The 21,872-nt window shown below is 38.0% G+C and overlaps 1 protein-coding gene across 3 annotated transcripts in view; it reads right to left on the bottom strand.

The window, feature by feature from the left end:
* Positions 1-5,339: 5,339 nt before the first annotated feature.
* LOC116332046 (zinc finger protein 638-like) overlaps positions 5,340-21,872 on the bottom strand; it is a 30,793-nt gene continuing 14,260 nt past the window's right edge. The window contains exons 10-32 of one of the 3 annotated variants that reach the window (XM_031754898.2): positions 21,737-21,798; positions 20,197-20,893; positions 18,630-18,779; positions 17,907-18,035; positions 17,284-17,322; positions 16,777-16,905; positions 16,542-16,668; positions 15,618-15,788; positions 15,497-15,531; positions 14,301-14,456; positions 14,070-14,204; positions 13,608-13,646; positions 13,370-13,510; positions 12,631-12,719; positions 12,494-12,517; positions 11,683-11,815; positions 9,389-11,527; positions 9,240-9,300; positions 8,476-8,589; positions 8,115-8,393; positions 7,678-7,794; positions 7,455-7,576; positions 5,340-7,384 (exon numbers count right to left, since the gene is read on the bottom strand). In XM_031754898.2, the coding sequence (XP_031610758.2) occupies positions 7,310-7,384; positions 7,455-7,576; positions 7,678-7,794; positions 8,115-8,393; positions 8,476-8,589; positions 9,240-9,300; positions 9,389-11,527; positions 11,683-11,815; positions 12,494-12,517; positions 12,631-12,719; positions 13,370-13,510; positions 13,608-13,646; positions 14,070-14,204; positions 14,301-14,456; positions 15,497-15,531; positions 15,618-15,788; positions 16,542-16,668; positions 16,777-16,905; positions 17,284-17,322; positions 17,907-18,035; positions 18,630-18,779; positions 20,197-20,893; positions 21,737-21,798 (5,163 nt within the window). In that variant the 3' untranslated portion in view covers positions 5,340-7,309. The remainder of the gene's footprint in view (positions 7,385-7,454; positions 7,577-7,677; positions 7,795-8,114; positions 8,394-8,475; positions 8,590-9,239; positions 9,301-9,388; positions 11,528-11,682; positions 11,816-12,493; positions 12,518-12,630; positions 12,720-13,369; positions 13,511-13,607; positions 13,647-14,069; positions 14,205-14,300; positions 14,457-15,496; positions 15,532-15,617; positions 15,789-16,541; positions 16,669-16,776; positions 16,906-17,283; positions 17,323-17,906; positions 18,036-18,629; positions 18,780-20,196; positions 20,894-21,736; positions 21,799-21,872) is intronic. The other 2 variants (XM_039610225.1, XM_031754899.2) reach the window with 2 other exon arrangements.

Below are 21,872 nucleotides of genomic sequence, written 5' to 3'. Positions count from 1 at the left end.
AAGTAAAAAGTAAAACACATGAATATAGATCTAATAGAAACTATTTTAAGTCACATATTTTAGAAATATTGTATTTATCTCACAACACACAGGGTGTTTTGAGCACAATCATATTAAAGTTTAAAGATGAAAGCTGGTCATGTGTGCTGAGATTGTACTAAAAGCTCTCCACATACAGCTTTTTTGTCTCTAACCACAGTGGAAGATAAAGAGCACCTGCACCACTCAAGGCCTTCTCGTGGCAGAAGGATGGGCTAATTGGCCCAGGATACATAAATCAGTGGGGCCTTGTCAAGGACTCATCAGAGATAGACCTATATGGAAATAGGGAGTACTGGATTTTCAGAAAATGTGTCAGAGTAGTCCAGGGAAAGCCTGTTAGACTCTTCTCAATAAATAAGAAGCCCCGAGAATTCTGAAGCTGCTACTGGTCCGTTTTCAGTTGTGTTTGAGTCCATTTCTTACAGCAGCAGTGCAGTTTTAACAGTATGTCTCAGTTTTCTTACATGACCAAGTGCTGCTGCAGTAAATGAAAGAAATCTGTCAGCATGACTCTTTTGACTTAAACTGTGAGAAATAAACATAAATTTACAGAAACTGTTCTGGTAATCATTGACCAGACTGTTATGTAATTATAAGAGGCAACTTTTTTAATTCACAAAAAATACTTTTTTAAAAGGGGACAAACTAAATAGAAACTTCTGGTAGAGAGAAAAATTCCTGTTTTTTCACTATTTTTTATTAAATTTTCTCTAATTGTTTATCCGCTACTTAATTAATTTGGTCATCAGTGATGCCTTTATCAGCTGTAATATCATGAAAATACTGAGTCGACTCTGGCTATTTGCAATTTGGTCTTCTGGTCCAGTTTCTGACACAACCACTTATTTTGTCCTGAGTTGCATGGTAACACTCACTGGCATCTTTTAAAAAAAAGTCATTGCTCCCTCTGAGGAAATAAAACATCCTGCTTTTTTCTTTTAGCAGCAGTCTTCTCTCGTAGAACATCTTAATACCACACTGGATTCTACTCTGAATGCTTTTCACCAGTTTGTGAATTGTCCCACATGGAGCAACAGGACAATTGACCTACTGTATGCTAATGTGAGAGATGCATACAAAGCCACGCCCCTTCCCCCACTAGGGAAGTCAGACCACAACCTGGTCTACTTACAGTCACAGTAAGATAAGATAAGATGGCCTTTATTAGTCCCACAGGTGGGAAATTTGTTTTGTTACAGCAAAAGTGCAAAGTTATGTAGCAGAAATTAGAAAACACTGGAATGCAATAAAATACAATAAAATAAAATAAAATACTATATACAATAGAATAAAATAGAAATACAAATACTATATACAACTGAGTAGGAAAATACAAAAACACAACTTCGTCAGAAGAAGAATTGCACGTATAGCAGTCTTATTGCACATGTGTGGGTTTGTGTCTTTGATCAGCTGCAAAAGTCTTTGTTGTGGAGTCTGATAGCAGTGGGGAGGAAAGACCTGCGAAATCTCTCCGTCCCACACCGTGGGTGCCGCAGTCTCCCACTGAAGGAGCTGCTCAGTGCTGTCACAGTCTCCTGCATGGGGTGGGAGATGTTGTCCAACAGGGATGACAGCTTAGCCACCATTCTCCTGTCACTCACCACCTCCACTGGGTCCAGAGGGCATCCTAGAACAGAGCTGGCCCTTCGGATCAGCCTGTTCAGTCTCTTCCTGTCCCCAGCAGAGATGCTGCCCCCAGCAGACCACACCATAAAAGATGGCTGAGGCCACCACAGAGTCATAGAAGGTCTTCAGGAGTGGGCCCTCCACTCCAAACGACCTGAGTCTCCGCAGCAGGTACAGCCTGCTCTGCCCTTTCCTGTAGAGGGCGTCTGAGTTATGAGTCCAGTCCAGTTTGTTGTTCAGATGAACACCAAGGTACCTGTAGCTGTCCACAGCCTCAATGTCCATACCTTGGATGTTCAGTGGTTGCAGTGGAGGATGCTTGTGCCTGCGGAAGTCTACCACCAGCTCCTTGGTTTTACTGGCGTTGATCTGGAGGTAGTTCAGCTGGCACCAGTCCACAAAGTCTTGAGTCAGTCCTCTGTGCTCCTTGTCGTCCCCATCAGTGATGAGGCCGACTATTGCAGAGTCATCAGAGAACTTCTGCAGGAAGCACTGGGTGGAGTTGTGGGAGAAGTCTGCAGTGTAGATGGTGAAGAGGAAGCGGAGCCAGAACCGTTCCCTGTGGGGCCCCCTGCACTGCAGGCGACCCTGTCCGACACACAGCCCTGAGTCCTCACATACTGTGGTCGGTCGGTGAGGTAGTCCAAAATCCAGGTAGTGAGGTGATGGTCCACTCCAGAGTTCTCCAGCTTGTCCTTCAGAACCGAGGGAAGAATGGTGTTGAAGGCACTGGAGAAATCAAAGAACATGATTCTCACAGTGCTCCCAGCGGTCTCCAGGTGAGCGAGGGAACGATGTAGGAGGTGAATGATGGCATCATCTGCTCCAATGCCAGGCTGGTAGGCAAACTGAAGTGGGTCCAGTGATGAGCTCACAAGGCGCCGAAGCTGAGCCAGGACCAGCCGCTCCAGGGTCTTCATCAGGTGGGATGTCAGAGCCACCGGCCTGTAGCTGTTGAGGTCCTTGGGGCGTGAAGTCTTTGGCACTGGAACAACACAGGAAGTTTTCCAGAGCTGTGGGACTCTTCCCAGCCTCAGGCTCAGGTTGAAGAGGTGCTCCATCACACCACACAGTTGGTCCGCGCAGGACCTGGCGACCCTCGAGCTGATGCCATCTGGACCCGCTGCCTTCTTGGCTTTAATCCTCCTCAGTTCCCTCCGAACCTGGGTGGTTGAGAGAGACAGGCTGGAGCCTTGTGTTGAGTGTGTATTGGATGCTGTTGTTGGGGGTGGGAGGAGTGAGCAGGGTGAATAGAGGAGGTGTGAAGTGTCTGAGGTGTCAGAGGTGGAACAGCAGCAGTGGGGGTGGGTGAGTCTGCAGCCGATGTTGGAGACTGCCTCATGGCTGAATCAAATCTGTTGAAGAAATGATTCAGTTCATTTGCCCACCTCACATCCCTCCCAGGCAGAGAGTTCTGATGTTTGTGGCCTGAGATGGTTCTGAGGCCTCTCCAGACTTCACCAACATTGTTTTGCTGAAGCTGGTTCTCCATCTTCTGCCTGTAGCTGTCCTTCCCATTCCTTAGTACACACCCCTCATCCAAAGGCAGCCTGTCACAACACGCTCCTTTAGGAGATGAACCCCAGAAAAGGAGGATGCTCTGAGAGACTGTTATGACACCATAGACTGGAATGTGCTTCTGAGCTCACATGGTGAGGACATAGAGGGGGCGACACACTGTCTGACGGACTATCTCACCTTTTGTGTGGACGTGGTCGCCCCTGCTAAGATGGTACAGTGTTATCCTAATAACAAACCGTGGGTAACACAGGAAGTCAAATTTGTCCTCAACATGAAGAAGGCGGCCTTCAGAAGCAAAGTGAAGATAAGATAAGATAACCTTTATTAGTCCCACACGTGGGAAATTTGTTTTGTCACAGCAGGAAGTGGAGAGTGCAAAAGTTATGAAGCAAAAATTAGAATAAAATAAAATAAGAATAAATACAGTACACATAAATAAATAAATACAATAATAAATACAGTATAAGGAGGAGATGAAAGCAGCACAGCAGGAGTTGAAACACTCCCTGAGGGAAGCGAAAAGGGGGAGGGGGCTGTGGAGAAGGCTAAGGAACTCAACAATTTCTTCAACAGGTTTGACCAGCCCACAACCCCCCCACCCTCGCCTTTACACAGCCCTCTCCCCACTCTCCTATCCCCCTCGATTCCCCCCCCTCCTCCAACCTCTCTCTCAACATCATGACACCCCCCCTCCCCTCCTTCCAATCCACTCCCAGTGTTACAGTTGATCAGGTCAGGAGACAACTGAGGAAGCTTTGCCCCAGGAAGGCAGCAGGCCCAGACAAGGTGTGTCCTAGGATGCTAAAGGGGTGTGCTGGAAAAGGAAAAGGAAACGGCACGGTCAGGGTCCCGTTTTTTGACTTTTCCAGTGCCTTGTAATACAATCCTTTCCTCAGGGGGCTGAGGTCTTTTAACATTTGCAGGAAGCTCCTGAGGATTTTTTACCAGTCGATGGTTGCTGGAGTACTGTTATATGTGGTGGTGTTCTGGGGGAGCAGCACAGCAAAGGAGGACTCATCCAGGCTGCAAAAACTAATCAGGAAGGCTGGCTCTGTAGTTGGCATGAAGCTGGACACTCTGGTGATAGTGGCAGAGAAAAATTGGAAATTATGGACAATGCTGGGCATCCTCTGCACATGATCATAAACAACCAGAGGAGTCTGTTCAGTGACAGGTTGCTTCTAAAGTCAAGGACAAACAGATTTAAAAACTCCTTTGTCCCACACACCATCAAACTGTTTAACTTCTTGCTGGAGGGGAGAGGGAGGGGAGACAGTAGGACAAAGGAGGGTGGGAACAACTAATCTGTACTGCCCTTTTCACTGTGCAATATTTTTCTATATTCAACGGTGTAATAGACTCAAAATAGTTGAAATGTGCATTTCCCTGGTATTCCTATTCCTATTTATCGCTATTATATACTCTGTATTTATATATGTCTTTGTATGTGTGTATATGTGTATATGTATGTATATGTGTATATATGGTATATTTCTATTCTTACATCCTTTTGCAGCTTCTGTTGGAGCTGTGCTACTGGAAACAGAATTTCCTAGAGGAACCCACCTGAGGGATTAATAAAGTTTTATCTGATCTATCTAATTTAATTTCTTTCTCTATGAAACATCTTGAAGTAAACGTAGTTCTTTGCTTGCAGATTGCAAATTAGGAGCATGAGCATTTCCATTTAGTGATTCACTAACATACACACATGAATCCAGCAGTTACTGTCCATGAGTGCTGTTTTTGTGTACTGAACATTTTACACACACGTTAGAGAATTAGGCCCTAAACAATTAGAGTCTCAGTGCTGATGAATCAGGGCTATTCTATGCTAAATTTGATGTTTAAGACAGTCAAAGAAAGTCAGATTAAGAAGCTGTTTTCTTTCCTGGCATTTAAAATATTTTTCTTTTAGTCTCAAAAATCCTTAAGTAAATAATTAAATAAAATAAATACCCCAATAAATAAGTAACTACACCTGCACATATTCCACTGCCCATAATCATGCTACCTTTTTTATCATCTTGATAGTCACAAATCTGTCACTTATTGAGTCAAGCATGAGCAAATAAGGTGAAGTTACTTTTGTCTATTGAGATCATTCTGAAGAGCTTACTCGCTGCTGCAATAACCAGATGAATACATGTAAAAAAAAATAATAACATTTTATTGTTCAGTGTGCAAGTGTATTTTCATTCTTTTACATTTGAAACACCTGAGTAAATGTCAGAACAAAAAAAAAAATTACATTCCAACTTTTTCTAAAGACACACTTAACATAAATATTAATTTATTATTTCTGTTACTCCAATAGAAATAATAATTTCTGTAAGTTTTGCATTAGGTATTTAGCTCATTTATGCAAATAAATGCTATACTTATTTTCTACACACTACACTATAATCACAGTCTAAAAAGTTGCAGTCTACAAGGCAGATGGATGAAGGCCGTGGCTCACATCGCAACCCGTATCATAACACAAAATGTGAATCCTCACGTGGAATTGAAATGCATTTGTTTACTCACCACTTCCTCAGTGGGAGACCGCAGCCTGGTGGCTTAATGATATTCAAAGCTGTAAAGTATCTCCAACATGGCTCCCTCTTCCAGCACAAATATGACAAAATTATACTTGGAAAGTGGAAAACTTGAGATTACCTAGCCAGTCTGCTCAGAAATCATCTAACAGTGAACTCTGACAGAACATCCTCCCCCCCACACACACACACTCTTCCCACATGCTCACTCACTCACACTCACACGTGTGGGGTGTTGACCTTGAACTGCTGACCCTCTCTCTGGAAACATCTCTCCAAGTCTCCTTCATAAATCTTGCATGCCTAACATAAGCGGAGAACACTGCACTGGCATGAGTGACATGTTAATTATTGTTTCTTATTGGTATATGTTAATTATTGTGTAACCCAAATAATTTTTCTTTTTCGTAAACACTTTTGAACAAGTTAAGAGACATTACAAAGTTAACAAACATGGACCCCAAGATTAATTTACTGTAAGAAGCAATCTTAACAGCAAAAATTACAATACTGGCAAAATGTATTTTTTCTTAAATCACATTATGACATATCATTAATGTCATCTGAAGGAAAAAAGATACTGACCTCCGGGGTCAATTTCAAAATCCCACGTCACCACGTTCTGAAGTTATCACATTCACAAACTTGTGTGTCCAAGTCGGCATAGCCCATCAACCTTTTACGGCAGATTACTATTGCTACTATTGTTACAAACATAAATAATTTTCATATTTTGCAAAATAAAAAACTAAACTTTCTTTAATGCAGCTTATGGCGTTTGCTGAAACTGTAATCCAAATGATTATTTAAAAGATAACAGTGTCTGTAATTATTACTAAGTATTATTACTGCAATCAGAATTATTTTTGACCAAATATAAATAACTGGCATAGAAACAGAACCAGCCACCTTAGGCATATAATCTCTCTATCGTGTCTTGGGTCAACCCTGAGGCCTCCTCGCATCTGAAAACATCTTTATTAAATGCACTCTTATTTACACTGTACATATAGCATTGTAAATAAATCCAAAATAACTTTTGAACACTCTTTCGTCCATTGGTCTCTCATCAGCATGTGCAGCATAATAATCAGATTTTGCTGAGCCAGAGTGTAAAAAAAATATTTCTCTTATTATTTCCTTAAGTAGGCCTACTTTCATTTAGAATACATGGTTCCTGGCCATAGACACACACACACACACACACGCAACCATATTTTTATGACAATATGGTTTTAAACATAGGCAAGGTTATTTATCATAGACACAATTATCTACTGTTAAATTCAAAATGGCCTGAAGAAGTTTAAGGCCATTCACTGACTGTAAACTCTAAATCCTTCATGGTCAAACTGTCGACACTGTTATACACTGAGGCGCCTAAAGAAGAACATCTGAAATAAACAGAACTGCAGCGTCGTGCCAACAAATCAAAGATGTCACTCTGCAATTTACTTACTTGACAGCTTTGGCTTCTTATCATTTTGCCCTTTCTTTCTCAAAATAAACAAAAATCTAGCTGTCAAAGGAGATAGCGGCCATATTTAAGCATGGGCTAAATAACCACTCATTAACAATTAGACTGAAGAGGAGTCTTGAGACTTTCTTGTTGATGTTCTTGAAGCTGTTTGTCTAAGTGTCTGGTGATGTTTCTGAAGAAAAAAAAATAGGTTATAGAAGGGAAGCAAAACATCTTTTTATCCATTCAGTGTTTTTGCATACCTGTAGGTTCTTGTAGTGTCTATGGCTTCTACAGTGTAGGTCTTTGGCGGTGCTCTCAGCTACGTAGAAAACTGAGCACAGGCTACATAAATACCCCGTTTTAGGGACAACATGCTCTTGACCTGATAAGGAACAGAAAAAGGAACAGAACGTAAAAAAAAAATAACTGAGTAAATCTCTGGAACTAAACAGATTTTATTTATTATTTGTGTTTGTTTCTCACCAAGCGGGATGCTGGGGTTAAAAGGCGGCAGGACCAAGTTATCAGTGACACAAGGAGACTGAGAGCGAGATCGCTTTGCTTCAGGTTCGACAAGATTGCTTCTTTGTTTCCCAAAAGCTGAAGAAGAAGAAAAAAAAAAAAAATGTCAACAAATCCTTTAAACCTGTCAAGAAATAATTTTGCAGCTATTTCAAAAACTAATTCAAAGGTCTTAATTAAAAAAATTTCTTTGTACTGTAACACTGAAGTATTAATTTTTTTTTCAAACAAAAATGACAAATTTCAGTTGTTCCAAATCTTCTGATTATGACAGAAAAAAATATTGGCAACCAGGAAAGCTGCAACTTTATAATTTTATCCACTTCAAAATTGATTTTTAGAACGATGCATTTAAAATCAGCTTGGTGTGAATTGTGAGCAAAAACAGCTCCTTGAACCTTTACGGTCGGTCCTGCTCTGTCCTTGCTTCTCCTCTCCTAGTCTCTGGTTATCAGCGTAGTCAGAGCTGGACTGCTCCCCAGCAGATGTGGTTTCTATACTGGATTGTCTATCTGCTTTCTCCAATTTCCAAATCTCTGTTTGGCCTTCACTTGACAATCCAGACACCACTTGGTCCGGGGATGATAAGAGTGATAAGGAATCAAGTGAAGAGGGAGGCAGTGATTCTGTTCTCTCATCTTTTGTGCTTTCTTGCTTCAATCTAGTAGATTTTCTCACTACAGGAGAAAACAATAAATTCACTTAGTTTCATGTTGGTCTGACATGACTATGTAACAGATGTAGTTGTTTGTGTGTTACCATGTGTCTGTCTTGTTCTCTTCTTGGCTTGACTGCTTGTCCTGATTGTTACCACTTTTTCTTTTTCAGCAATCTCCCACAGTTTATCAACCGTTACAAAGCTCCCATTCTCCTCTAATGCATGAAATCAAATAAAGACTCAAATTAAAACTGAAACCTTTTATTTTCATAACAGAAAACACTGTCCTATAGGTGTGCCACAGAGTACTACTCTGGGACCACTATTTTATTTCTGTAAACAAATTATTATTAATTTTCAGTGAACATAATGTTTAACTTTATGCTGAAACTGTTATGTATAGTGAAAGAAAGTTTCTGACTTACATTAACTCTAAAACCAGAAATGTTTCGTAGCTCCCAAAACGTTCTCTGAATTTCAATTGCAAGTTACTTTTATTATAATCTCATTTTTCTTCATTTACTTCCATTAGTTTCACATTGCAGATGGCAATAAGAAAAAGAATAAGAATAAGCAATACTTTATTTATTCCATATCTGGGAAATTCTTTAAACTGACTTAAAATGCAAAAGTAAAGTAAGATCTTCAAGAAGATCTAGTCTTCCTTTTGGGCTAATTGCCTATGACTTTCCATTAGTAAATATGTCAACAATAACCCAGTGTTTAGATAATTAACAGTTATTCAAAGTATTTATCCGGAAGTTTTTGAAATGTCCCTGCAAAAGCAGTCTGGATTTAAATACAGAATATAGCAGACCTGTGCCATCATCATGTTTGCAGTAAACAGATCTTGAACTTTTCTTACCTTCATATTCAGTTGCTTTCTCCTCCCCGTCATCACCTGCTTCATCTATTGTCACAAAAGCCTACAACAAGACATGCAAAATATTTTGCATTAAAGTTTAAATTATCACTACAAATAAAAAAGATCACATATTTAAAGAGCAACTTTACCTCTGAGTTTGAGGACTCCAGTGATTGATTATCTTGGCAGACTGACACAGACGGCAGAGTGCCTTTTTCATCATCTATAGTTGACTCTTCTTTACTCTGGTCTCTGGTAAGCTGATCATCGGCTAGCTCATCCTCAACAGAGTCAAGAATTTGATATGTGTCCTCTTCATCAGCTACTTTATCAGACGGATCATCTTTCAGTGGATTTCTTTTTATAGTTACTTTCTTTAGTCTTCCCCTTTTTGCTTTTTCTGTGAGCATAACAGAATCATCCGAGTCCAATATTTTATAAATATCATCCTTCTCATGTAGGTCTCTTATGAAGTGACTTCTCCTGGTTGGCGTGCTCTCTTTTACAGGTCCTTTCTCTTTTGTCTTTGGAGTTTCCTCCCTGTTTGGCTCCAGTGAATCTCTGGCAGGTGTACGTCTGCTTCTTGTTTGTATCTTGTCTTTTTTCAAGACTTCTTTGGTTGCTCTTGTCATGATGGTTAGTGGGCCCCTAGAAGCCTTGTTCTCAGTGGAGTATAAAATCTCATACTTAGCATCCTCTTTTCCATCACGTTTGTTAAAAGGCTCTGTTAATGTCTTTTTATCATTGTTTCTTCTGACAGACCTTCTTCTACCAGAACTTTCTATAGAAGAGTCATCCTGAATCGATTTATCTTCAACAGAATCTACTATCTCATAGACCATCTCCTCAGCTGCTTTATTGACCTTCTTGATGGTGCTGTCATTTCTCTCAGTCTGGGTCTGTTTCTTTGATGATTTGCCCTTCTCTTCACCCTTAGATATTCTGTTTTCCGGTCCACTCCTCCTTGGGGATCTATAAGCTCTTTTAGCTTCATCATTTTTCTTTGTTTGTTTTACATTCTTGTCAGCTTCTAACTCTGTGTCTGTGGTCACTGGCTCATCTTCCACAGATTCAATTACCTGGAATGAATCATCCTGTTCTTCTATGGCTTCTGTTTCTGATTTAGATACTTGGTCTCTGAGAGTTTCCAGTTTCTGGTTATCTTCTTGTATTTCAATCTGAGCCTCAATTGAATCCAAAAGCTCAAAGCCTTCTTGGTCAGTGCCACCCACTGAGGAGCCTCTGTTGTCCTGCTTTTCTAAAGTTATTTGGTCAGGATCTTTGGAAACTTTAAAAGATTCTTTTAAAATCAATTCCTTTTTTTCCCCGCTTCCATCTCCACTAGTCCTTGGAGTTTGGTTCCTACTTGAATCCAACACTTCATTTTTATCAGCTGCATCTTTATCAGAATTGGCATCTCCTGTCATTTCCTCAGACAGCTTATTTACCGTGGAACCTTCATCTTTGACCAGATGACTGTCCCCTTCAACTGCAGTTTTTTGGTCTTCTGTAACAATTTCTAACATATGGAGAGAAGTATCTGTTTCCATTTTACTGGAGCCCTCTGTGCAGACCTCATAGTTTCTCTCAAGCAGTCCATGTACTTGCACAAGTCCAGCTGAGTCAGTTTCCGTGTCGTTATCTTTGTTCCTGTCTTCAATTATCTGCTTATCACTTTTCTCATTGAGTGAATCAAGGATTTGGTAATTTTCATCATCCCCCTCATCCTCCTCTTGATGTTTGACATGATCCTTTTCCCTGTTTTCTCTTTTGTTTTTCTTCAACTCTTTTGTGTCATCCTTAAAATCAGTTAGATCAGTCTCTACTGTTGCTTCAACAGCTACTGTTGATCCCATCTTTGATGTACAGGTTTTATAATTTAAGGATGAGGAATTTAGCGTTTTTTCTGGAGATTTGAACTTAGGATACGTTTTCCGATCAGGGGAGGCAGGAAGTGGAATCGACAGTGAAGAATGGGTCTTTCTGACCCTAGAGGAAAAGGTGCTTTTCTCAGTGGTTTCAGTCGGCTCAGATAAAGAGGAAAATGAAGAGGCAGAGCTCTTAGAGTCTTTTGAGGACCTTGTTAAGGTCTGTTTTAAGGTAGATGTCGCATCTGAGCTTCGCCTTTCTCTTTTCTCTCTGGAGATCTTTTTAGCTAAGGAAGAACGTTTGACGTCGACATCTTCTTCTGCTATGTCTTCACCAATTTCATCAATAACAACAAAGTCCTCCATGTTGAACTTTTCATCATGTTGCTCTGAAGACACAATTTCATCTACAAAATCATCCTGTCCATGAAAAGAGAGCAAAGAACAAACTCTGAAGCACTAAAATGGTTGGCTTAATAATTACTGGTGAAATACTTTGTGTAACTTCAACATCCTACATCTTATATTGAAATACAGTTTTAAAAATAAGAAACTTTGCAAATGTTTGCACTAACTTTATCCTCGCTCTGTGTACTGCTTCCTTGAATAGTTCTTGTGAAATTGTGAAATTCAACAAAGTGAGTGTCCAGGTCAGGGTTGGGTGTGTTCTCACTGAAGTCTTGTAGACACTCTTTGAGGCTCTTCAAACTGAAATTAAAATGAAATTTAAAAAAAAGAAAAGAAAATTATAGTAAAAGCTGTTTATTTCTCAAAGAATGACTGACTATAAGATGAATTAGTGAAGCAAGAAATGCAACATCCAAGTTCTCAGCTAGTATTCCTGAACTAATAAGAGGTGCGACTTTTTTCTTTTCAATACTGATTAAATGAATCAGTTAACCTCTCCAAAAGTTGATTCTGTTCATCTGGATGTAGCGTTTTCAGTGGGAGAAAACGTTTCGTTACCCAATCTTATAACACTTTTATACCACTCAGATGAACAGAATCAACTTTTGGAGATTGACATACCTGGATGATTGAGCATGCATCAAGAAATCATTTAACCTATTTCCAACTGTGCCAAATTATATGAAAAACAAATTTTACTACACTTTTCTGGTGTAATGTTGTATTGTAATGCAGTGTAGTTTTTTAAAAACGTTTGTCAAACCAACAAAAAATTAATGGTATTTAGTTCTCCACCCACAGTGGCTCAAATGTTCACTGAATACTTGATGATTCATCCTCACGTGCCTCTAACTAAATTTGACTTGTTTTTTTGAGATGAAGCAGTAATCATACAGAGTACAATTTATTACTACTGCTGAGATGTTTCGGCTCCCTAAACAAAAAACATAAAGAATAATTAGAGGAAACAATACTCACGATTCAATGCGTCCAACTTTGCTCCTGTATAGGAGAAAAAAAGGAATGGGTCAACTCAAGAATAAGTAAAGACAAGCCCAATCTTATAGACTCTTTTAAATATCGTATTTATATTTATCTTGCCATAACAAACATACCAAATCTCGTTCATAGCTATGTAATCTCTTGAGAAGATACTCTCCAACACTTCTGTTACACCACTGGATTCAGCCATTTCAATGTATATCTGAGGTAGAAACAAAAATAATAATAAACAAAAAGAAGAGAAAGAACCAAAGGAGGAAAAATTAAAACAAGAATAAAATATATGTATATAGCCAAATATGAATAGAATAGAATAGAATAGAATAGAATAGAATAGAATTCAACTTTATTGTCATTGCACATGCACAGGTACAGGGCAACGAAATGCAGTTTGCATCCATCCAGAAGTGCTTTAGTGATATAGATATATTACAATATATATTAGCAATAATATAGATATGCAAGGAAGGTATTACAAACACAGGCCTTTGCTAAAGTAGGTAGGAACATAACATTTGGCAGACAGTCCCGTATTTTTTAATTCTTTAAGAATTAAAATGGATGGATAAAATTTAAGAGCAGCAAAATTATTTTGCTCATGTTTTTTGTTGACACATTGTTCTTCCTCTTGCAGCATTAAAAATCAGAACTTTCAACAATCTTTCATTTTGTGCATGCTGTCACGGCATTATTACGTTGAGAAGGAAGAACTGCTGGTCTCTTATGCAGGACTTTCTGAATATTTTACAGCTGGTTTGAACAAAACACAGCAGAAAAAGATCTGCAGATACTGACAGTCGCTGTGCTCTACACTAAAATGTAAAATAAATGCTACTGTTTGCACTATCGTACCCTGTTGGCAAGCGGCAGGAATCTGACAAAAGCAGCAAAGGATGCCACCACATCCATGACCATTGTGACAAGGGGCATCAGCATTTCAGTGGTCTCCACACACAGCAGTCGCTCCTCCAGAGAGTCTGAATCTGGAACGAGCTGAAAAACAACCAAGAGTTGTTGTGAAGGATGTGGGAAAAACAAAAAACTGCACCTTTGCATCAAAACAGATTTATTCAAGTGACGAGAGACTTACAGCATTGCTCCATTTCATCATTGTTCTGTACATTGTCTCCTGTGAAAAGATTAAAAGACAAATGTTAAAATTTTAAAGAAAATGTTATCGCGTATTGTTTTTAAATTCATAAATATACAACCAAACTTGTGATCAGAGTATTTTCTAAAGGGTGAAGAATAAATATAAGATGTTGTTTCATAATTAAACCTTATTTAATGCTGATTTGTGCATTATGCATTTATTGACAATTACTGACACTTATCAATGGATTATTAAAGTTCAGTCTCTGACAAAAAAAACAAACAAACAAAAAAAATTAAATAAAAAAATAAAACAAAAAAAATATCTTGGTATTAAAATGTGAGAAAGTATCATTTCAGTACGATCAATTATAGTATCCAAAATTCCAAAATGTGGGTTTGCTTGGGAAAAGCAAGATGGTATCGTGTTGATCAGTTAGGCTTTACCCAGTTTCCATACCTGACTGGTCCCAGGATGCATGTCCTGTAACACAAAATGGATGTCGAGCACCCGGCCTCCAACAGAAATTGGATTTTTAATGTGATCTTGGACAAAATCACAGCACGCATTCCAGTCACTGAAAAACACAAAGGCCTGGAGGCAATTCAAGAAGGAAAGATTAAAGATCATGACAAAGTTCTATAAATATAAAATATCTGTTTGTATCAGTCTGCAGCAGCTACTCCTTACCCTCCTCTGCAGAGGTATTACTATCAAGTTGTAGAACAGTACAGTATCCAGGAAATAATGCTGCACCAGCCTGGTGACGTCCTCGTACTTGTAGTTTTCTTCTGGCAAACCAGTCAACATGACTGTGGAGAACCTAGACCCTTGAGGCCGAGCTTTCTACATGACACAAGATTCAAAATCAAAAGAATCTTGAGGGTTAAAGGAAAAGAAGAACTGTAACACCTGTACAATATACTTCCTTTGATGAACTGGTTACATTTCCACCTAGTGTGTGTTTGCATAGCAGATATAATTTTGCCAACTTCCTATGCACAGTGGTTGCCAATGGTTAGTTTGGCATATTAAAAGTTACTCGCTCCAAGTTTGGGTCAACTTTAACAATTCAAGACAGTAATTTGCCATGTCAGATAGCTTGCAGGTTCTATAATATCAGGCATGCCAGCATTAGCTAATATAAGCCCTGGTCTCCAGGGGGAAAAAAGTGTATTATCCATATGAGCGTTGAAAGGTGTTGGCTGTTGCCACCTTGTCACAAAAATGGTACTGTGTCTAAAAAGTCTGTTATTGCTTTAAACGTAAAAAGATTTTTTGAGGTTGCTTGTAGTTTATACGAATGATGGCAACTTTTATGCAAACACTCGCCTGACGCTTTAAAAAGTATCATGTAAATGTTAAACAGAGACCATTTCTTTCAAAGTAAAAGTCCTGCCTTGCAACTGCAACCAACATGTTTCATAGTTTCATTATGACTACTAGTAAGGGTCAAGTGTTTGTATATACTCCACATATACTACAGGCAACTGTGGCAATTCATTACCAACAAAAGAAATCACAAGGAAGTTTTTTTTTTTTTTTTTTTTTATGTAGCACTGTATACTTTCCTGTAACTGACTCTACCTAGCAACTGTCTGCAACCTCCAGCAACATTGACCAACCAGTGAGGCAATACACATTTTTCCTAGGGACCAATGGATACCAAGGGTTCCCTATCAGTCTTAAAGCCTGTGTGACTGAGGCCTTAGACAGTACAAGCTTCATTAACATCAGGAAGTCAGGAAAGATAAAAATTTTTATGTTGTGTTAATCTATTCAAAAAAAAAAAAAAAATCAAAAACAAAAGAGTTTGAGACTTGTTAAAATGTGCACATTTAATATAAAAATAAATCAAAATTGATGATATGAAAAGACAAGCTTACCTCAATGTCATTTAGTCCATTGACAGTCAAAAAATCTATTAATGAAAAATGAATATAGTCACAGTCACTCACACGCTGGATATTTAGGGGTTAAATTCTGTTTTTCAACCGTTTCTCTCACCTGGGATGATGAACCAAGGGGAGACAGTAGGGAACACAAAGGGATAAGTGGTCATCGTGACCCAAAATGGTGAAGTGCTGCCCTGTGGAACACCAAAATTTGTTGTTGGGACAACTGCCCCTTCAGTAACATCCTTGGTGTCTGGCAATGCTTTGGATGCCAGTCTGGGTGCTGCACAAGCAAAAATAAAGTGACTGTTTGCTTTAAAATTATCTGAAGAATTGCAAAAACATTGGTGCACAATAGCTGTGTTTTAGTTTCCTTTGTGACAATTATGCTGCGATTATTACCATCACTTTATGGCTTTAGTTTGTTGTTGCTGCTGCTAATCAAATGGTTTCTTTTCCCATAATGCTCATTATGTGTAACTTCAACTACAACTGGCAAGATACCAAAGACCAAACTCCCTCTGTTGCATCTAGGGGTGCATGTTTACCAGAGTCAATTTAGGCCACCGCACAAAAAGAAAAAGAAAAAAAAAGATAAAATGCCTTTAAATATTTTATCTCAGAGTTCTGAAGTTAATGTTATATTTCTGACAGAAAAAATCAGAATTTGAAAAGAAGTCTTGATTAACCAAATTGTTGTTTTTTTCAGCAGCCCTAATTCTCTTTTGAACTTATCAGGGTGCGCATATTTATCATTGCTTTTTACTTTCAATTAGGCTTGGGTTAAAATATAACAAATTAATAATTATAAGCATTACGAATGAAAATACTTTTAGTGCCCAAATTAATCACAAACACAAAATAACTGATAAAAATGTGTAAAACATTATTTTTAACAGTAAACTAACTTTTTTACTAAACTTTACTTAACCACATGTTACCTATGTTTATTGTACTGTGCTACCTAAATTTGTTACAACTTTTGCAAAGTGCAACTTATGTGTATTTTTCTTATTGTCATTAAAAACAGACTTACGTTGTGATGTGCTTTCAATTCGTGGTATTTTCAACCTGTACACCGTGTGGCAAAAGCCCCGTCTGAGGAGGCTGTACCAAACTCCGAGTCGATCAGCATCATAAATTGAATTAAATTCGACAAACACCTGGATAACACATAAAAATATTGGCGATAAGATGCACAGAAAAGTTTTCCTTTAATTCGCCTAAACATGAATATCTAGGTAAGTGTGTGTGTGTGTGTGTGTATATACCTTGTTGAGCAAAGGCAGATAGTTTTTCACAGAATCAATCTTTTTCAAAGCTTTTCTGAGATCCTTGGCTTCCTTTTGTGAGATGTTCTTGATGTAGATTATTGCTGATCCGTCATCAGTCATCTCCTGCTTCGAGAAAAGGTACATTTTCAAACTAACCAGAGACACACATACATCAGTACTACTTCTCTCCAACTTAACATGACTGCTGATGGTTTCCAAAGGTTTTAGCACAAATAAAATTATTTTTACGTTCCCATGATATAGTGATAGAAAGATCAAAAGTATTTCATACATTTCAAAAACTTTTAATGACAAATAAATCAAATGCATGCAAACAGTCTGTATTTATTTATTCGAAAATTAAACAAATTGTATGAAAAACAAAATTTCTGCCACTTCTAAAACTTTTATCCATGGTTTTATAGATTTAATGTGATAAATTGTAAACCACCAGCAGTAATTTTAATTCAGATTTAAAAAAAATAATAATACTATATTACTTACATAAGGCAATTTTTTCATGATAGACTTATAAAATCCAATCTGAAAGAAACAAAGGTAGAAGGTGGCAATGGTAAATATCCAGCTAATGTAAAAAACTAACAAACTTCAGATTCAGTGCATTGAAAATACAATTTTAAATTGTGAAATAAAACATATTACTGACATTACTTTCTATACTACTTTCTGATTGTAATATATTAATCGAAATCTATATGGCCTACAGGTTAAACAATGTTTTTTTTTTTTATCCAAGAGATGGCTGACAAAAATCTTATTCTTAGGTTGATTAGGTGTCTTCCCCTGTTTTTGCATTTATATCTTTTTTAAACCAGATTTCCGGACTCTCAACTTTGCTCAGGCACTACATGAACCCAGACTGAAAAGGTCACACCATTGGCCTAGTTCTACTGATAAACACCATACATTTGTTAATGAAATTTGATTCTGCTCAATGCTTTGAAAAACAGATATAAAATTATTTTCAGTCTTACTTCCTTTAAATAAGAACCATAGAACCGAACCATGGGATGAAGGTCACGGATAATTTATATAAATGCTTTGTTTTAAAATTACATTTTTAAATGTCGTAATAATAACCAGCAGTATTTTACACTTCTGCTTACTGGATTCATTGGAAGGGCGTAGTTCAAGGGCTTCAAATGAAGTGCAGACTTATTGAGAACAAAGCTGATCTTCTTTGTGGCTCTGATGATGTTTTGCATGTCTTGCACAGTAGGCATGAGCACAAAGGCCTGAAAGGAAAATTTAGAAAACACATTAATTAGTATTCTAATCAGCTACAAACTCTGATAAAGGAACAAGGAGAGATACAGCCAAAAGAAGTGAAAGTAAAAAAGAAAGTTTACCAAGTCCTATGAAAAACTAAGTAAACCCTTGGTGCTTTTATAGGAATTAAGAGTACAAGTAGCACTCAGGTGCTGCTAAACAAAAGTGTTCGATTAAATCATATCACTAAGTGTGAGCATTTCTATAAAGTAAAAGTTTATAAAGATTTTACAGGTAGAAGTAAAGAAAAGAAAAGACTTAAGGTATTGCAATGACAGTGCCAATGCCCAGACCTTAATCGGATCGAAATGCTGTGGAGGGACTCTAAGAGAGCTGTGCATAAATGAAATTTCTATGAACTGTATTAAGGTTGTAAATAAGAGTGGGCCAAAATTCTTCCAAAACAATGTGAGAGACTGATAGTCATAGAGAAAGTAACTACTTTAGGTTATTTCTGCTAAATCATAGGGTTTACTTCATATATGAAAGGATTCCATAGAGTCCTGTGAGAACTTGTCGAATGTCTGTATATGCAGAGCATTAATAAACCTGGTGCCTACCATGCGCATCTTAGGACTAATGTAGATGTTTTCGTCCAAATATTGAAATCCGAATGGGATGAGTAGATTGGCAACTTCCTCTTCTGTGTAGCAGTCAGCATATTCATCATATTTTGGCAGGTAGGTGATTAACAACACTTTATTTGTAAACTGGAAAAAAATGATGGTTTGGGTGATTTTAGATTTTTAGATTAAAAAAGTTGACATATTAAAATTTTTTACATTAGTACAAAAATACATATAAATCCAGGTCTGTTTAAAAAAAATCATCACTCCCATTTGTAAAAGCTTTACATTACTTGTACACTCTTCATTGTTTACTGTGTTATGTTCTTATGTTGTTTTCCATCTCCGTATTGCGTAAGTAATGAAGGGATATTGTGACGTAATTATATAGACCATAAAGTTGGGGTAGGTGTAATGAGAGTAATGTGTTTGCAGTAATGAGTAGAGGATGGAAACGCTTTTAGGTTTCACAACAGAGGTGACCAGTGCTACAAAAACCATCTGCAAAGATATAATAGTGTCTCAAAGGTCAAAGGAGTGTTACTCCCTGGGACCAACTTGGAATTTACCTGCGTAATGTAAGCTACATAAGGTAGATTGTACTGGACAAGACTGTCTATGTCAGTCTGTGAATCTAAATCTATCTCTCTAGAAGACAATGAACCTTTCATAACGCAATTGTTAAGAGGACTATAAAATATTTAAGCATAATACTAATTAAATGACACCTGTTTTCATTTAACTGGAACACAGGTGGATGAATTGACAAAAAAAAAAAAGCTCAGTATTAACGTTATCTACAGTGCAACTGGCAGTAATTACAGTGCTTAAGGTTTGATGGTGCTGAAACATCCAGTGGCGTCAGCCTTATTGATGTATGACAATGTAGGGGTAATGCATTAGACTCTAGACTTCAGCTTTTGATATTAGCAGGTTGTCAGTTTCCCAGATTTTGGATAGAAAACGCAGAATTGGGTGATTGTTTGCTTTCCAATTTCTTAGGTTTTATTACTACTCTGTTAGTAGTTAGCAAGTGCTTGCAAACAAGCTGCTATCTGTCATCCAAACTGCACCAATCTGCTACCAATAGTGAAACTGTAAAGAGGTTTTGAGTCAGCAGACCGATTGCAGCTGATTTCACCAGGGACCACTCACAAAGTAGTAGTGGAACAAATTTCCCTTGTGAGCATGTTTTATACTGTCTGTGCTCAGTGGTTATATCATATCCAATATGGCGGACAACTCTTAGGCTGTCCAAATGATCTCATTTGAGAAACCTGATAACTCTTAACTTCTTTCAAAAGCCCATAATGCCATGATAAGTCCCATAATAATAACCCATAATAAGTTGTAAGGTCTTTAAAAACCTGTTGATAACCTGTATATTACTACACTTCACACTATTTGGGGTATTTTCTTTGAGTGTCATCTAAGAATGATGAGAGTGAATGTGATTGAACCAATGTATTAAAGAACGAGATGCAACTCCTAACATATTTGTAAAATGGGAGCACATGTTTGAAACTTAGTGATGAAAGTAAGTGTTTTAGAGAAAACTTACATTTGGTCTTAGTGCTTTCCTAAAACCTGAACAACCTGAAGTGAACTTTGTGTACATTTCGTCCAGCTTCTCTCCAACAGTCAGGGAGGTAACAGTGGAGTCTCCTGTACTTCCAGACTTCAGTGGTTCTGTGTCTTTTGCCTCAACATTGGCTTTGGTGAAATCCTCCTGCTGCATCATCTCATTAGATGTTAAACTTGTTGTTGCACCAACCTTGTGTTTGTCGTCAGATACCACTGCAGATTCTTGGGCTGCCATAATCGAGCCTGTTTCTGCTTCAGAAGCCACCAATGAGCACCAGCTTAGCTGAGAGATGGTTTCTGTGACTTTATTTGGTTCAGTAACGTTCGTGTTTGTAAATGTTTCCACCTGGCCTGACTCAATAGGTGCAACCACAGATTCAATAGCACTGGTTTCACATTCACATTCACTGGACTCAGCTGTTTTTTCAGAGCCACCATTGTGAGGCAGAATTTCTGAATTCTCTGAACATCTGAATGGAAGTTTTGAAGCTGCTTCTTTTGCCTCAACCAACTCCACTCGTCTTATTGCAGGCACATTACTGTTTTCTGCTGTTTTCAGTATCTGCCTTGATGACGTATTTTCTAAAGAAAATGAGACCAACAGAGAGGTAATCCTTCCTGTGGAAGTGGATTCAGTGGTTTGAGGTGCAATTATACCAAACTTGGAAGATTGCCTGTGAAGGAAAAATGTAAATGGAATGAAATGAGACAAAAATAGAGAAATACAAGGAAACGTTTTGAATGATATGGTCAACTCTGTCAGACAGTCCTTCCTTTGTAAGGCTTTATATCCAAACATATGATTTGCGATCAAACATTTCTGGGAATCAGCACATAAAATAAAGTATACCTGATTTAAATTTGTTTGTTAGGTGTGTATGGACTGCTGATTTCAGATTACTAAGTGGAAGTCCCATTCAGTCCACTTGCTTTTGTGCCTCTGCGATGCATGCTGCTTCACTACTCCGGTGTTTTAAAAAGTAACAATTAAAACCTAAATTTAACTTTGGGGAAGTGTATGAAGTGGAAAGGAGCCACATCTAAAAGGCAGAGTTAACAATAAAGAAATCCCCAACTATTGGATGGCCCGCCAATGAAAAAAACACTTTGACAACAGTGGGAAGGAAGAACTTCCTTTTAACAAGAAGAAACCTTCAACAGAACCAGGCTCAGTGAAGAGCAGCCATCTGGTGCTGTTAGGGCTGAGGTCTGATTTGTAATTTTTAAAGACTTCTTATGCCTGCAGAGTTTATGCTAAACAAACTGTGATCTAAGTTAATAATACTGATTCCTTCCTGTGATTAAAAGAAACTTTAAGCACTTTTGGACTAAATATTGATTGCAATAAGGTACAACTTATAAAGGAGGTACGGCAACTACAGCAAATTCTAATTATATTGAATCAAACAAATTAATTTTTTTCCCTCTCACAGAGGACACAATGCTGCTGGTATAAATGAATATTTATAATTATGGGGGAAAAGTACATGAAAGAGTACATGTGAAGCATGTCTTACTGCTGAGGGCGCTTCTTTTGTTCTGTTGTACAAGTTAGAAGAGGTCTCTTAGAAACAGCATCCTTAAAAAAAAAAAAAAAAAAAAATTATTTTGGATTACTCTGATTACTGATTGTGCATACTCTCAAATTAAAGA

This window comes from Oreochromis aureus, linkage group 3 (genome assembly GCF_013358895.1).
Source record: "Oreochromis aureus strain Israel breed Guangdong linkage group 3, ZZ_aureus, whole genome shotgun sequence".
NCBI lineage: Eukaryota > Metazoa > Chordata > Actinopteri > Cichliformes > Cichlidae > Oreochromis > Oreochromis aureus.
This window is presented reverse-complemented; position numbering and strand designations above follow the sequence as displayed.